The sequence below is a fragment of the Centruroides vittatus genome, unplaced genomic scaffold (assembly GCF_030686945.1).
Source record: "Centruroides vittatus isolate TY-2023 unplaced genomic scaffold, ASM3068694v2 contig_680, whole genome shotgun sequence".
NCBI classification, from domain to species: domain Eukaryota; kingdom Metazoa; phylum Arthropoda; class Arachnida; order Scorpiones; family Buthidae; genus Centruroides; species Centruroides vittatus.
Window position 1 is genome coordinate 1,968,263 of NW_027122427.1, and position 18,899 is coordinate 1,987,161.

An 18,899-nucleotide genomic window follows, 5' to 3' on the forward strand; every position below is an offset into this window, starting at 1 on the left:
ATTATCCTTAATGAATTGCAAATAGATTTCACCATATAGAAAGCTTAAGGGCGCCACACACGTTCAGGAAATCCTTTGAGGAATAACTGTGCAGGCCTGGCCTTGAGGAAATTCTGAATTTCCTGTCGCCCACACACGAGGAAGAAAATCTCTCAGTTAGTCAGTCAACCAATGACGATGTACTGGCTGTTCTTGGATGTTTATTGGCAACAAATTGTATTAAAACTCGCAGGAAAAAACATGTGCATAGAAGTCTATGTGTAAAGAGTAGTAGTAGTAGTGGTGGTTTGGGTAGCACTAATTAATTTTTCATATGAATAATTTTTTAATGGCATTATTTCAGATCATAAAATTAATTTTTCAAGAGAAATCATGGGCTATAGATTCTGATAAAAAGCATCAATTATCAGCTAAAGATCAATGGAAAGTCAATTTAACTACCAAAAAAATTCATGGGTTAAATTTTATAGTCGAGAAACCATCGGATATAACTGGCTGGATCGAACATAGTAATTTAGAAAACTTATTAAATTATTTCTCAATGTATACAGAATTATTTTTATTTAAAGGTGGATAGATAGGAAAAGAAATCTTTTTAAAAACTGGCACTACAGTTATTTAGACATCAAACTTCTTGGGTGTCCAAGATCAGATAATATTAAAAAGAATTGTTATTACCACAAATATTTTAAAAAGCATTATTCTTTTTGCAATATTCTATCTTACAAACAATTCTTAATTGAATAAAAAATAGATATTTTCAAAATCATACATTGTATAGATATTTAATAAATAAGTAACAAATATAATTTAAATAATTATTATATTAAACTATTCCCCTATTTTACTTTGTCCTATTGTTAAAATATTATTTTAAGTTGTCATGTTTTAATATACTTGGATATTAAAACAATAAATTTTTTAAAATGTAAAAGAAAATGATATTATAAAGTATCAAGATGTTTTATGAAAACTAAAGAAATGAACTGAGAAGTTTTCTAAATATTAAAATTATTTATAATTTTAATTTACTTGAGATATTTTTGATCTGAAAATAATTTATAACCTGAAAAATTTTCAGGTTATAAATAATAAAAGTTAAAAAGGTTATAAAAAATAATTCTTCCAAACATTCACGAGACATTGTTCTCACAACTGAACGACACGATGGCACATATGTTACGGTCAGCCTGCGCAGTCCAAAACTGTGAAGGAAAATCAAATGGTTTTTCGTTTCTATTCCGGCAGACTGTTCAGGTCACTGAAACTGTACAGTTTCACCCCACACACTAACGGGAATTCCTCAAGGCCAGGCCTGCACAGTTATTCCTCAAAGGCTTTCCTGAACGTGTGTGGGCCCCTTTAGATAGATGAGATAGGGTCTCTGGCACCTAACTGCTACGATTAAGGAAGGACAAACTGATGACAGTGGAAATCTATAAATCTACAATTAAAAAACTGCAGTGCAATTAAATGCTGTAGACTTACTTTGCATAGAAAAATGAATACTTACCTAACTGTAAAATTATTCACACAGAAAATTTTGTATACTGAGAAATTTTTTGTAAGTCTTATAATAATAAATTTTATGTAATAAATTTGTTTGCTTCTTTATTTTCCTATCTATTTGTAATTTCATAATTTTCACAGTAAATATTTTGCTGGGGACAACAAGTTTTAAAGAAATCACATTTAAAACTAAATCAATTTAGTATGTTTCCAATTGTATGTTTTTATCATCATTTGAAGTGTAATGTTAATGATAAGTGATTGTAATAATTTAAGATGAAATAATAAAATTTTTAAAGTAATATTTGTTATTTTCATTAATATATCTGTGAAAAAGCATTCAAATATATTTTTTAATTTGAACTCAGTAAAATAGAAAAAAAAAACTTGCTACAAAGTGAAAAAAATCTATATAGATCATAACTTTTTAAAAATTAAAACTAGTAAAAATATATATCCTAAGTTCAATTAAGAATTCAATACAAGGAATCCTTGTTAATTTGATCTTGGATAGTTTGAAATCCTGTTAGTTCATAACTGTACTTTCGTCCCAGCCAGGGATATCGAGATTTACATGTTAAGGAATTTGGTTAGTTCAAAATATGGCTACTTTGACATTCAAAGTGAAAATTCTATCCGAACTGTGATATGTGTATGTTAACTCGTTTGTTTAGATCCATGTGCCTCCATACTATAAGAGAACAATAGACCAAGAACAACTTTAATCTGATCAACATGGCTTTGCTTTTATAATAATAGTACATTTTCAGATGTCACCTTACTCACAGACTACCCCTTTTTTTCTCTTACTTCATAAAATATGGCTGGGTTTCAGAATTGCAAGATTGGGTTACAAGTAGCAGATTGAAATATTTGTAAAACTCTAGGCTAATTTGGGCAACTTACTATTTTTTGGGCCATTTTAAAAGTAATCTGGGCTTCATTTCAAGGAATTCTGCTTTACTTTTTATAAAACCTATCTGGCAACCTGTGAGGTTCTCACTGGACATGTGCTGTTTATATTCACATTTAAATTATTATTATTAATTTTTAATTAACGAAAATAGTGTTCTGTATATGTATTCCTATTCTGTTTGCTTAATAAATTACATCAATTACATGGAATTTGGCATTGTACACATATATGTAAATCTTGAATAATTCAAAACTTGATAATTCAATGTCACAATTATTTCATCCCTTAAATTTCAAACTAACAAGGATTTCCTGTATTTTGTATCAGACATATATATAAAATCAGCTATCAATTATGAAAGTAGTTTAATAAATAAAAATTAAATTAAATTATGGTATAGAAAATTTAAAACTTGAATTATTATAGATACATAGCCAAACAATCACCTTAAATAATCAGGCTATAAATCTGCTATTTTAATGATTAATACTAAATAATTTAGTACTAAAAGGTAGACATTAGGCATCATCTCTTATCTAAATTACTAAAATTATAATTATTAATTTATTAAGTAATTTATAATCATCTGGAAGAAAGAACTGGCCTGGGGCATGGATTGAACCTGCAACCTCTGCTTACCATGCGGTGCACATGCCAGTTGTGCCACCCAGACCCTGAGCAAGCTTTTGCTTCCAGATGTATTTAAATTTAGATATAACCTTAAGCAGTTAATCATGGCACCACTCCTATGCCCATGGCCTAAGTACAGCTCCACAATGGCACTCAGCCAGCTAACGTTTCACCTGGCAATGTACTTACATATAAACTTAGGCCATGGGCATAGGAATTGTCCCCAGTTGGCACTGTGATTAATTACATTAAATCAAAATATTACATATTGTATGTACACACACACACACGCATATATATATATATACATATACACACACACACACACACACACACACACACTTACACACACAAATATATATTACTTAAATAAAATAATATTCTTGCCTGTTGAATGATGAAGAAACCGTATGCGTGATTTCTGGTGATAACGAGGGTAATGGCGTATCACCAAATAAAAGATCAGAAGATATGCCATTGTCAAAAGTAAATGTATCAACCTATAAAATAATCAGAAACAAAACCTTAGTTCAAAATTGTAATATAGTCAATATAAATAAATTAAACAGAACTTAAAAATAACTAAATAATGATGTAAAAATTCATTTTTCAGCTGAATATTTTTGAATCTTAACTGATTCAGCATCAATTATTTTTGTATCATACTCCATTTTTTATTTCATTCTCTCAAACTGCTTAAGTTTATTATTTATAATCTACACATTCAATTATTTTTTGCATTTATTTATCTACTTGTTTATTGTGTACACAACATCTCCTATACACATCTTTTTGCAAAAGATGTATAACCAATCATAAGACTTTTATTATTATTATTATTTCAATTATATTTTCTAATACAATATATTACTTTCATATTTTTCTTATAAATATTATTTATTTTTCTTTTAAAATTCATTCTGTATTACACCTTAATTTTTTATGCAAAAAATCTGTGCAATATATAATTATTTTTCCATAATTTTAAACTCGTTTATAATTTGAGTCAATTTCATCACTGATTATTATAAATTAAAATAATGAATTCTTGAAAAATAATGAATTCTTTATATTTAATAAAGAATACAAAAAAAAAATCATTCAAATTTTATAATTATTTCATAAAAAACTACTTACTTTCCATTCCATGATTGTCTAAAAGTTTGTGCTAATTAACATTTTTATATATAAAATCTTCTTAGGTCTTCTTAGGTAAAAAAATTAATGATGGCAGTCTCACAAATTTATATATAACATCTTCATTGTTGCTTATAATCTATAAATAAAGAAATTAATTACCTGAATATCATAATAAGAGAAAAGTCATTTTGTATATCATAATATGCATAATAAATTCAAGTAAATAATAAATCACTATCACTTGCTACCAATATTAAAGATATATCCTCACTTCTTAAAATTGCCAGCATTTATATAATCATAATGAGAAATGTCAAAAGTAGAGAGAAAAATACTATATCAGTAACATGAAGAAATACAAAACATTGATAGGATGTAAACAAGAAAATTGAAAAGCTGCACTAGTTGAACATGTTCTAAGAAGTAATAGTCAAAGAGACTGACTCAATCTCACAGAATGGCCTAAAGAAATAATTGAGATCACTAGGTTTCTATCGCATCTATGATCCTTAATTAGGATGCTGCATACACTGGGGAGTCTTTCCATATTTAACATCCTCCATAACGGAAAGGACAATCCTGACCCGGAAAGACTCCCCAGTGTATGCAGCATCCCAATTAAAAATCATAGATGCGATAGAAACCTAGTCTACATAGGCTCTACAAAGCACTCCTTAGGTGTTAGATTGAAAGAACACTCAGCTGATATACAGAATGAGAGGACCACCATTGCTCTGACCATTTACGGCTCAGATCCAGACATAGAGCCAGATTTTAATCAAGTGAGAGTTATCTGCACCACACCTCAGATGGTTAGAGGCCACATGCATCTACGTAGCTAGCCTCAGCAATAATAATAATTGCATCAATCACAAAGAAGAGATAACTATCAGTAGTGTGGCAGGCTATCTATAAATAACTTCAATCACTGAAGAGTGCATGCCCAGGAAGATGTAATCAAGAGGCACGTGTTCGAGTTTCAAATTGTGTTCCTTTTTGTCGATCTGCATTCTATCAGGAATTCAACGTTACCTGAGGAAGAACCTGTTAGGTTCGAAAATGTTAGTAACAAACTTTTTTTTTTCATCATCATGGAACAACACACCCGTAACAGGTTGAAAGGTATTGTTTATTTACAAAATATAAATAATTAAAAATATAGTCATATTTTTATTATTACTAGCATATAACTTTATACTTTTTTATTCTGTAGTTTTATATTGTATATTAGCATCAACTATGAAATGTACAGTACATATTTATTTATACCATATATCTTAATTAAACTCTGTTATTTAAATAAATACACTGTTAAAAATAAATCCTAGGTTGAAAAGCATGAGAAACATGTTGAAGTACTGCATTGTATAGCTGTGATTCTCAATCTTTTTGAAGTTGGGGAACACTAAACTTTGACATTTTTTTTCCCCCATGAAACGCTTACAATACATCAGCTTTCAAGCAGGGTTGGCAAACCTTTTTGAAATCAAGAGCGCACTCAGTCTAGTACTTGTATATAATGTCATTGGATTTTGCTGATTACATTCCCATAAAAAAATTATTTTACATTGTATTGATTTTTCTTTTACAACAATTTTTAATTGTAGATTTGAGTTTTTTAAACAACACTTGAAGTGGATTCATGAAACACCCATGGACCATGGATTGAGAACCACGGCTGTATAGGGTAATGTAGTTTAAAGTGACAGGTATGGAATATAACTAATATTCTGTTTCTTCAATTGTCTAGAGATGACAGCACTTTCTATTCCAACATTCACAGAAACTTTTTTGAAATAAAATTACAAACGCTGTCAAATATTGAGCATCAGAAAGTTGTAATTGAGATTATAAGCCAAGAGCTTATTGGCTGAAGGGTACTCAGGGAAATTCAAATTGGAAAATGATGATATGTTTGAACCAGGTGGTAGTCAAGATCTTGATTCCTATAGTGACATCAAAGCAGACATGAATGACAATGCAACAACTAAACTGGAAGACACTGAATCAGATTAACTATGAAAACAGTAAGTACTTCAAATGCTGTAATAAATGGTCAATAAATATTTTTGATAGTTTAGAAATGTATAGGTAATTTAGGTATAATCCAGCAACTTCAACCTTTAAATTTCCGGTACAAACGACGAAAATTAACAGAAAAAACTAACGTTTTCGAATCTCCATCGAGATCTTCTTCAGGTTCGTTAATGGTTGAAGTTGCTGGATTAGACTTTATATGTACCGGTAGTCACGAGTGAAGTTTGTAATTTAGGTACTTCTTTCAATTTTTACTCACTTGTGTCTTGTTGCAAGGTAATAAATGCAAACATTGGAAACACTCAGGACATACATATGTTTTAAAAATAAACTCCTTGGGTTTAATCAAGAAAGTATATCTAATTCAAGCAACAAATCACACAAAAGGCATTTGACAAATTTTTCGCTTGAATTAGATCTACTGTCAGTGTGACATCCACAGTACGTATGTAAACTACAAGAAAGTATGTTATGTATAGTACATTTCATATCTCAGCATAATACAAATGTTTACTTTCAAAATAAAATATATTCTATAAATATATCTGAAATACAGATAATATTCATTCTATTAATTATTCAATAAAGCCACTTTACTATAGCAAACATTACTAAATATAATTCATTAAGATAATTAATCCAGTATTTAATGTTAATTTATACATACTTTAATAAAAAAATAAATAAAATTCTAACATTAATAAAACTAGTAAAAAACCAGGATGATAATTACATTTAAAATTTACAAGAAAAAGTATTGTGAGGGCTGGAGGGCTGTCAAAAATAGGATTATACAAGTTTAGGGTAAGGTCCTGCCACCAGTGTGTTTTGTTGGACACACAAAACACACCTGATGGCAGGGCCCTACCCTAAACTTGCATAATCTTATTTTTGATGGCCTCTGAGCCCCCATAGTATTTTCTTCTGTTAATTTCTTGTAAAATTTAAAAAATTTTCTTGTAAATTTAAAATGTAATTATCATTCTGGCTATTTACTAGCCAGGATGATAATTACATTTTTAATAATTTTATTAATGTTCTATTTATTTTAGACATTGCTGACAGAAAATTTTTTACATTTTACATATCGAGGCAGATGAGTCGACAATAAATGGTCGATTCCACTTTAATTAAGACTGTTCCTAAGGTGTGAAAAGGATGTAGGATGACAAAATATGAAATAGCCCTGTGTTTTCTTCTGTTAACTTCTTGTGAAACTTTTAGAACTTTTCTCATAAATTTTAAAATTCTAAACAATTTCAACATTTACAAGTATGTCCTCTTTAGGAATTTAATTTTGAAACCATGACGATGTATTAGAAACATAGAAAATTCTTATGTTTTGAATGCAATTAAACCAACTGCTGAAATTGCAAAAAATTTCAGACAACCAGTCTGAAATTATTTAAAGTGAAGTACAAAGCAAGATATATTTTATTACTTCTGTACTTTATTTCTTTAATTCTGTTTGTAAATTAACGGCACAAATCATATGATATTAACCAAAATTCCAAAGGATGTAAAACTGGCTTATTTATAGGTTTTAATTACTTAATCAGTAAGGTTTCCAATGGTTTTGGTCTGATATACTCCTAAGTGGGGTTACATTCAAAAATGGAATAATGTATGAATATAATAAGCTACACTTTAACAATTTCTTTAATGTATTATAATAAACCATTACAATAAACATATAATAGGTTTTATAAAATATGCTCATTGTCATAAAAATTAGTGAACCGAGGAGTTGTCAAAATCAAACAAAATTGTACACATGCGAGTGTAACAATGATACAAGTGATTACAAAATGAAAGCAAAATAATCATTTATTGCAAAAAAACCTACACATAAAAGGTGGTTCTAGTACCCTGTTGGGCCACATGTAGCATGAATACATAATGTGATATGGGCATAACTGGAGGCATACAGGTGCCTTAAGGTGTCCTGCAGCATCTCAATCCAGTTGCTGCAAGCAGTCCTCTAGTTCAGCCAAACTCCTAGAGTGTCCAACTTGACATCCCAGGTGATCCTAGATATGTTCAATCACCCAATCAGGAGACCAGGCAGGCCAGGGAAGTGTGGCAATGTGGTGGAAGCAGTCCTGTGATACCCTCGTGTGTATTTAAGCATTGTTCTGTTGGAAAATGTCCTGCCACAAGAGGGAACACATGTGGCTGCAGGATGTCACTAATATACTGCTGGGCTGTCATGATCCCTTAGATCACTACTAGAGATGACTGGCAGTCCTATGTGATGATACCCCAAACCATCACATCAGCTGTGGGGGTGATGTGCCACACCAAAGTGTAGGCAGAATTGAGGCATTAATGACAGAGTCTCCAGACGTGAACATGGCCATTGTCAGTGCCCAAGCTGAATCTGGATTCATCACTGTAAATGACCTGATTCCATTCTGTTGTGGTGCAATCCTATTGGGAGCGAAACTACTCCAAGTGGAGGTGATGATGATGGCTGTCAATGGCAGTGTAATGGCCATCGCACTACCAAATGTTCCTCACCCAGATGCCTCAAAATGTAAAAGATAGACACAGGGGCCTGTAATGATGGTACCATCTGCATCCAGATGGCAGACAACAATATGATTGGCTATGTGCATGCTTATTAGAGGACCAGCAGTCTTCTCAGGCTAGTGGTCTGCCAGGGGCAGCCTGATCCTGAGCCTGGGCACCATGTGTGCAAGCTCTCTCTTGTCCACAGGTCCCAACACCACCTCACAGTGGTATCAGAACGATCTAGGTAGCGAGCTATTTGGCAAGATGACCATCCAGCTTCTTTCAACCTGATGATCTTTCTCCTCTCAAACTCATGTTAGTTATTCATGTGGTCTTCAATTGTGACATAAAGGTATCTCTAGAGACAGAGCATCCCTGTGCAACAGGTAAATTACAAGCAGGATGCCTTTGCACATTTTTTTTATAGGCCAAGGGGGATGCACTTTAATGCCCTCTGCTGGCATTATGCAATGAGTCATCATGTTATAACTAATCATTTCCATATCTGCTTGAGACTTATCTGCATGCCAAGTTTTTCAGCAATACAACACAACAACAACTCCTTTGTGCACTAATTTTTAAGGCAATGAGTATATATTAAAATGCTGAATATGTAAAATCTCAAATTTTATTTTATATAGTTTTCAATGAGTTATTTCATAGGGTTTAGACATAAACATTCCTTCCTATCAATTATCAGATCATTTTGGCTGTTGCAAAGACAAACTCTTATCTTAATCTCAAATGAAACTCCATTTGAGACCAATACCATTAAACAAGTATCATTTGACTTGGCTCTTCCTATTTAGCACCTCTTCTACTAGAGCAATATTTTTCAACCTTTTTTTTATCTCACAGCACACCTGAACTCATAATTAATTTCCTTGGAAGAACATCATGTGATTTAATGTTGTTTGCAAACATTCTATCACCACATTACTTGCCACTTAACCTAATTCTTTTTGTCTATTTTTTGTGAATTAAATAAAACAGTATTGTTTCTTCTTAAAATAAAAGCAGGTTACAAAAATAATTATTTAAATTAATAATTCTCATTTACATAAGAAAAGCAATTAATATTAAGTCTTAATTTGCATTAAAAAGTGGCAAAAATAATTGCCTTTAGAAACCTGCCCAATGTCCCACTAGGCCTATTTCTAAGTTAAAAATTTCATTTTAAATGAAATAACCCGATGTTATGTACATAGTATTTTGCTTATGAATATATAGCTTTTACTACATTATGTATATGTTTATTATAACAATGAAAAACTCAAAATTAAAACCTCTATAAATTGATTATAACATGTACCAGTACAGTAAACTCGTTCTTTCAAAAATAATAATAAAAAGGACTTCTTTCAAAAATAATTTATTTAATACCCTTGAAAAATGTTCATGGCACATTTGATTGAAAATCACTATACTAGAATAACATTAATTCTAACTTTATGTGTTTTTAATGCTCCTTAATTCTATCTTTTGCTTTTGTTTTAATCTGAAGATGAAACTAACATGTTCCAAAAATATAAAATAGAAAATAACTGTATTACATAGTTAGTTCAGTGATAGGATTGCAGCCTTTAGGCATCCAAACAAGCTTGGTTTTTCTTTCTGAATTGCAACAACATATACATCAATCCAATTCAATTACTAATACCAAATGAACTGCCAAAAGCTGTGAGTGATCATATGTTATATCTGAATTAGTTAATTAATTAACAGCTTTGGAAGCAAAGATTGAGCAGGTGTCTGGATAGTGTAACTAGCAATAAATCTGTATGTCAAACAGGAATTGTGAAATTGAATCCTGCTATAGACTGATCTTTCTTTCAGAATGTTCTAATTAATAATTAAATTTATTTTTATCATTAGATGGCAGTCTAACTACTACTTACAGCCAAGTTATATCTAATCATTAAATTAGCCTTGTTACAGCCCAATGAATAATCCAGGCAATTCACTTGGCTTTAGTTTCTGAATATCTGCCATAGCCAAGAGGAAATGTTTTTACAATGCCAGAAACTCACTTCCATCTTCTTCTATTAGCTGTAACTTTTTGGTTATGCTATTTTGAGACTATTTAGTTAAATAAAGATCAACATCTTTGTCCAAAAATGTTAATTTAAATTAAAACCATCATAGAAATTTAAAAATCTGAAACCAAAAACTTCCTACTCTGTAAATAGCCTATTACATTTAAGAAAAACATATTAAACAAGATGCTTGAAGTTAGAAAACCTATTCTGATTCTACTATAGTGTAACCTGTAAATGAAGACAACCTGTAGTTCTGAACAAACGTAGTCTTTTTTTACAGATGTCTTCTTTCACTTATGTAATTATTTTTACGCACAAATTTTGACACAAAATATTAATCAAATGCTTTTTAATTAAGTTCTTTATTTAAATAACACAAATCTAAATACTAGATTTAAAAAAAAATATATTTAATTCTTGTTAGATTTGACATTTAACTACCTTCAACATAAGACCAATTTATTTTTAAACAACTTAGTTTTTAGCATCTGCATCTACAATGTTACTATTAATATCAGTATTTTGATCAATATTATATTTTTCAACTAGCTTTTTTTCCAATCACAAGACAATTGTTCATCAACCCCACCTGAAATTTGTCAATATGTAAGATTCTGCAGATTCTATTACTGGTATGACATCAAAAGGATATTTGAATAATCAACTTCAAATCTTCAAATAACTGCTCAAACTTAAAGCTAGCTTTGACACTTTTAAATAGTTTCATGACATGCAAATTTAATTCCCTGCTAACAGCATACACAAAGGAGCTAAGTCATTTATCTGATAATCCAGGAACATTACAAATGGTCTTTTAAAGTTGTTAATGGTACTAAGCCAAATGATTACTCTAATTCATCAGACTATTAACATGCTATAATTAATAATTAAAAGCTAAGTTGTCAATGGTGCAAGATCTTAAGAAAAGTGGTTCTGGTCTTTGTTTACAGTAATTTAACATGGAAAAAGAATCAATGAATTCAACGTACCCTTGGTTTTTACAAATGAATCTTTCTTTACAGACTGCATTGTATATTTATTCTTAAGATTTACTTATTTTCTTAAAATTATTTTATTTTATATAAATTTAATGCATTGTATTATGAATCATTTTATTTTGGGGGAAAAAAGTAAAATATAAGCTTTAAAAAAGAAATGTGAGCCTGCAGGCTTTGAGGGCGTAAATTCGAGAGTTTAAAGGGGTTCAGGACCCGCAAGTTCGATAGGAAATCGATCGGATGTTGATTACATATTCGATCTGATCAGAAAGAGAAAACAAAAATCCAAGTCATCGCGATCAGGTCAGAAAGAGAAAACAGAAGTCCCAGTCATCGCGAGTCAGCAAATTAGTTATCAAACATTGAATAATAGACTGGCTCAGTGCCAACAACGATGGTATAAAAACCTGATCGACTCTGGAAAGAGCGTGATCGTCCAGGAAGGTCTGAATACAGAGTCTCCAGTCCCAGACATAAGACTGATTCCAGCTTCCATAGTCCAGGAGGTCATCGCATACGTTCATCAGACCACATATTAAGGTATGTTGACTTTGTAAACTCTCTCCCACTCGAGGTTAGGCACGTGACTAATTTATTGGTTAGATCGTGATTAGCGATAGGGATATTTTATCCGCATTTTAGCAGTAGTTATCTGTATACCTTTATTTTATGTGTATCTTTATTGTATGTTTGCTTTTGTTGTTTAATAAACCTTTATTGTTATTTGTAAACCCTGTCTCCTGTCCAAGTAAGGACGCCTGTCGACTTACTGATGCACCTCCCCACTCACTTTTGCCCTCCTAGCCATCCAACGACAACGAGGTCGGGTTTTACCAACCCATGCAGCGTAAGTGGTTAGCGAGGTTTTCCCCCTGACCCTCTGCTTATCTCACAGAAATATTATTGTTAATTGTCTGCTTGGACTTTACTTATTAATAGGACTTTATACTGGTGTTTAAAGATTGGCACAGTAATGAGAATTAGTTCAGGAAAGAACAAAATTTCTTTATTATATCACATGTAGTAATACTTTCTGTACACATATTATACATGTTTTGGGCTAGCATGCCCCTCATCAGCAGTATTACTACCAAACACTAAAAAGTAACAATAACAAAACAAATAAGTTACTGTATAACTTAAAATTTCTTAGCAATAAAGTACAATTTTAAAACTTACTGTAAATACATATTCCAATCCCGAGTATAACTAGATAATATTTCTTGTTTTACAATTAAACATTTCACTGTATAATTTAATTATACAGTGAAATGTTTAACTCATTAACTGTTTGGGCTCTGTGCTTATTGTTATCATTATTATCATCATCATCATCAACCTATCTTGATTATATTATAAGGTGTAGATTTTTTCTGAAGGTAGCTTGATAGAACCAACAGATAGGATATAAATAACTGTATTTATTCTAAACAAAATTGTTTGGTTCTTTCTTATAAAACAATATTTTGAAGTATAGTACCAGTGGATTAAAATATTGAAGCTAATTTAAAGTTTATATATGTATATTTATTTCTTAATCCTTTAGTGCAGTGATTCTTAACAGGGAGACCGCAGCCCCCTGGGGTCCGTAAGAAGTTTGCCACGGGGCCGCCAAATTATGCAAAATTTCCTTCAGAATATAAGAAAATTGATGTATAACCGAATATCATATTGAAAAGTGAAATTAAATAGAAAAACTATTTTTCTTGCTTTTTTTATTTTTTCCTACATACAACTTTGTTAGTACAGAAGAAATAAATGCAAATATGCTACTTACACCCCAGTATTTACTTCTTTTATTCCAAAGTAATTCTAAGAAATTATTAATGCTTGGAATTTTAAAAATAATTAGGAAAAATAGTAGGCTTAGTAGTAGGCTTTAAAAATTTAAATATTTTTGCCAAAGATATGCAAAATCTTTACAACAAGTGGTGGGTGTTTTAGTTTTAGTTTAGTTTTAGCATCGACTTTGGATTGATTTATCAACATGTTTCTTATTTTATTTTTTGTTAAAAATTAATGAGTTTTCATGTTTAATTGTGAAGTTTGATTATTATTTAAACAGATAATGAAATAATAAAGTTATGATTTACATTTATTATATAAAAAAATAAAGCAATAATAAAAAATCAATTTATTATAGATAATTTAACAAATATAAATTATTATTTGAAAAAATGGTGGTCACAAAAAATTATGAAATATTTGGTGAGCCGCAAGTATAAAAAGGTTAAGAACCACTGCTTTAGTGCATTAAATGTTTTAAAGTGATAAATGACTATTATTGAAATTCTATCAAATACAAACAGAACATTTTAAAACATTTCTATTAAATATTAAATTAAAGTTTATTAACAGGAAACTATGTATGCACAATCATTCATATTTTAAATTAAAAGATTAAAGATAAATCATAATATGTAATAAGCCAATATAATAAAGGCAATGAGATAAAAAATTTTCCTTGTATTGTAAGTGAACTTGTATCAAAATTTTATATACTTTGCTGTAACAAAACAAAAATATATAAGATGCCTATTTTTTGTCTCTTATCAGTATCAAATTTGAAAGATGTGAAATTGGGAGTCAATCTTTAACCATATTATGAACAATTTCATGTTATATTGAACCTAAAGTTTGGCAAAACTCAGCTACACTGCTGGCCATCCAAAATGCAACACCAAGAAGGACCAGAGATATCACAACCAAATTTATTTGGGAGATAACACATTGTACAAATAAGGTTGGGAGATAACACGTTGTACAAATAAACAAATCACACAGGAACACTTAGTGGAAAAAGCCTTTTTTCATTAAGTGTTCCTGTGTGATTTGTTTTCATCAGCAACCTTATGTTAAGAAAATACATATAGTAAAGAGAACAGCAAGCAACCAAGATCTAAGAATAACATTTTTGTTTGTATATCGAAATAAGTTTTTTACACTAATTATAGATCAGATATAACATAGTTCAATTAAAGTTCTACCAAATGAGATAAGTTATAACTCAGATTAGCTGTGGTCCTGTTCAGGGTTTTTTTTTTAAATTCAAGATAGTCTCAGTCCCATCCACTTTGAATTATTAGGACTCTACTGTAATACAAAAATTTTATTGTTATGAGGACTTCATATGGAAGGAGGAAGGAAAAAAAAAAATTCTCAATACAGAAAATTTATGTAAATTTTATATTTCTAAGTAAAAATATATGCATCAAAAGAATTAAAATATACAAAATCATAACATATTTAAACTCAAATTGGAAATACATATTAGAAGAAAGTGCTATCAAATTTTTTTTTGTCCCAAATTTATATTCAATGTTTTTTTTAATGTCCCAAAACATATAAGCTATAACTTATGTTTTAGGACATTAATTCTGATAACAATGAGTGAATTCTACTGTAATGAAAAAAAGAAAATTAACTAAGATTTTCTTCTAATATGTATTTTCAATCTTGAGTTAAATATGTTATGTTTTTGTATATTTTAATCTTTTCTAGCATACATTTTCACTTACACTGATAAAACTTTGCATAATGTAATCAGATTTTTGTTTATCACCAACATTATCTTCAGGTAAATAGTTATTTTGAAGTTGTCTTTTTGTACTATCAATCTCAACATATGGCTGATAATACTTTTGGTTAAGAATAAAAATAACCAATATGCTAATCAATGTAATTGTTATTTCTTTGTAATACAATATCTGTAATTTAACTATTAGTAATTCTTACTTTAATTATCTATGCCATGTTAAAGACAGTACTAAAAAATAACTGCGCACAACCTGCATCAATTCTAAAGATGCACTTAACATTTCTCAAGCATGGAAGTTTTGTTACAAAGGGGAAGTTCCCCACAGCTCTATTTAAAATGTACAGTACATCCCTATCCCTTCGTTTATATATGCAATGTAATTACATTGTGTTATTGCGTCACACGTATTACGTATGTCAACAGCACATATGATACCATGGCAACACAAACGCGCAACGGTTCTATTCAAAAGTTTGAATATGTTCTGAAAGAGTTTTGAACTTTTAACGAATCTCAATAGTTAGAACCCAAGGAAGACCGAGTTAACGGTCAAAAACGTTTGTTTTCAATTAACTTTTACTAATTTTTTCAAAAGGTTGTCGGGGTGAATTACTGAAAAATATGCTGGATAAATTAATGTTTAATAATAACAAAGTTTTAAACATATATTTTTAAATTATTTTAACATACTCGTTATCTATAATCAACAAAATTAAAAATTTTCACTAATTTATAGTATTATTTATCCTCTTTATGTTATCAGTCAATTATTATTATCAGTATAATCAACTCCCAAAATGATTATTATAATCAGATTCTTTGTATCATGCTAATTAGAAGTCACACTTGTTGATATGTTTTATAGATATTCTCTCGACATATTCTGTTCAGATGAAATTCTATTCTACTTATTACATAAAAATATAGTTAGGCTATCCAGACACTGTCCAACCCTCCACTAACACTACCTGTACTTCCATTCGAACCTGCAACTGCAGGTGGCAGTTACAGCTTTGAGTCCTGCTCCAGGCCAATTTTTTTTCTTCTAAAAATATAGTCCTCCAACGTAAATGCAACTCCTAGTGCAAAAGGTATAAAAATTGATTCATTGGCCCAAACAACAGTTTTCCTGTGAGTCATCAACATTCCAGTATTTCCAATATCATTCTATAATTTGCCATTCGTCCTTTCTTTTGTAATACATGAAATATGTGCAAACTTCCCTTAAAAGTCAAATGAAGAATTGAATGGTGTTAAGATGTAAGTTAGTTTTTCTTCTTTATCCAGTTATTTTGTAGTGTAATATTTGAATAGTGTTTATTAGCAACTAAAATTTAAGGAAAGAACCAATGAGAAGTCCTCCTGAATAGTGAACTAGACGGATTTCACTCATTATTTAGTTTGGTCCCATATTTATACTCATTACACCACTGTTTTTGCATTATCTGGTGTTATCAGTAGCTTTTGAATTGCTGCCCTGCCAGGAATACTCACAGTTTATGAAGTTCTCTCCAATGAGTTATTTCGGTCTACTAAGTGGTATTTTGATATAATGAATACTTCACAATCAAAAAAAAAAAACTTAAAATTGTATTCCAGTAATGTTTGTATTTTTTGAATTAAACCAATCAAAAAAAAAAAAAAAAAGTTTTTTTGATTAATGTGTTTCTATCTGCAATTGGAGATGATCTTTGGGTCTGTATATTCGATGATGGAATGATTAAATAAAACACTGACATTTTTTAAAAATTAAATAAAAAAATTCTTGAGACTTTTGATTACAGTGTTCCCTCCTATGGGTGGGATGAATGGTTTTTGTGGAGACTGGATCCTGAAAGTGTCCATTAAACTCTGCAATCACTTTAAAAATAGTCTTATAACTTTTTGTAATCATCTAGCACCCTTCTGTCTTGTCATTCTATTCCGCACTGATACTTTTGAGAACTGTTTTTCTTAGCTGAAGATGTTTTACTTTGTAGCATTAGGCTGTTATAACTTTCAATATTGTACCTCTCAATATTCCTAATAAATGGATAGGTTTGGTAATAGAGGTACCAGTTAGACAAGTTCCCACAGTCTGCCAAAAGTCTTTTGAAAAACACTTAAGACTGATATCACACAACTAACAATTTTATAAAGTCCACAAAGTAATTAATGCTTGATTACAGTTGAATGATCCATTGAGCATAGAAAAAACAAAACAGAATCACACTATCTGCTAGTATATTATTGCCACACGCTTTAATCACAGACATTTACAATGCAGGTTTGTTATTTTGTGTATAATAAAGAACTATAAGCATAATGAGCAATAACTGAAACGGTCATCTGAACAGAAATTATAGATAATAAGCAATATGCTATAAAGCAAAGTATGAGGAAATCTTTAAATATTAATTTTTAATGTGTAATTGTCACTTTAAAGTTATAATAAGTAAAAATATTTTCTTTTTAACTGATATGCATTTGAAGCATTTTCCAATTAATCATCATAAAAATACTTATTTATATACAATATGAAAATTTTTTTACAATTTTAATAATACATTAAAATAAATAGATGAAATGAATAAACATTACTTTTACATATTCATATTGATCTATCAATAAAGTTTAGATATGCATGAATTTACCTTTCATTTGTAGTGAATAGCAGTATCCCAACCAATATACAGTCTTATCTTACAGAATATCTTTTGATAGTTAATACTCAAACTTCTTAGAATACATCTCTCTCAGTATAACATTTTTAAGGCAATATTTATACAGGAAAAATTATATTTATATTAATACAATACTTTTAACAGAACAATGTATGGGATACGTTTAAGTTGCATTCCAGAAGGGCATTGATACACGTATAGTAAAACCCTGTTTATCTGGCTCAAATGGGACTGGGCCCAATTTGGATGACCGAAAATCTGGATAATCTGGAAAATTCATTAATGACGTAAAATGTACATCTAAACTATGTTATTTATTTAATTTGTTGTACATTATATATACTTTCACAACTAGGGATTGCAATCCAGCAGTGTTTTCAATCCAGCTAGATTTTTGCTGGACCAACATCATTCCAGCTGGATCCAGCGCAGATGTATTTTTGGTGCAATAAAGTATTATCTATCTATCTATTTATCTATCCAGCAATTTATGGTTTTTTTTTAAAGAAAATAAGTATTTTTAAAAAATGTTTTAAGAAACTTTTATTATTTAGACTGGTCACTATAAATCAGTAAAACTTCTTACACATTTAGGAAGTAAACTTAACTTTGGTTCGGTTTAACACTTGAGATAGAGATAATTAAATATTTAGTTAGATTATAATTATAATGTAATATTTAAGTTAAATAATAGCAAAGGTAATTCTACTAATTAATTTATATTAATATATTATAATAATGTAAGGACGGATAATCAGTGGTTAAGTGGCTATCAGTCTTACCAGTTTTCTTATATAGGCTCTACATATCAGTTTGTTGTTATTTATAACTAATTTAATTATTCGTGTTAGTAAAGTAGTGAGTAAGTAATTAGTAGTAGTCTAGTAGTTAGCTATTATTATCACAATCATGAAT

At 29.9% G+C, this 18,899-nt stretch overlaps 1 protein-coding gene across 1 annotated transcript in view; it reads right to left on the minus strand.

Annotated features, from left to right (window-relative positions):
* Window positions 1-18,899, minus strand: part of LOC136980180 (zinc finger protein ZIPIC-like) — a 51,624-nt gene that overhangs the window by 24,082 nt on the left and 8,643 nt on the right. The window contains exons 2-3 of the mRNA XM_067276235.1: window positions 4,193-4,331; window positions 3,443-3,555 (exon numbers count right to left, since the gene is read on the minus strand). Of these exons, the coding sequence (XP_067132336.1) occupies window positions 3,443-3,555; window positions 4,193-4,204 (125 nt within the window). The 5' untranslated portion in view covers window positions 4,205-4,331. The remainder of the gene's footprint in view (window positions 1-3,442; window positions 3,556-4,192; window positions 4,332-18,899) is intronic.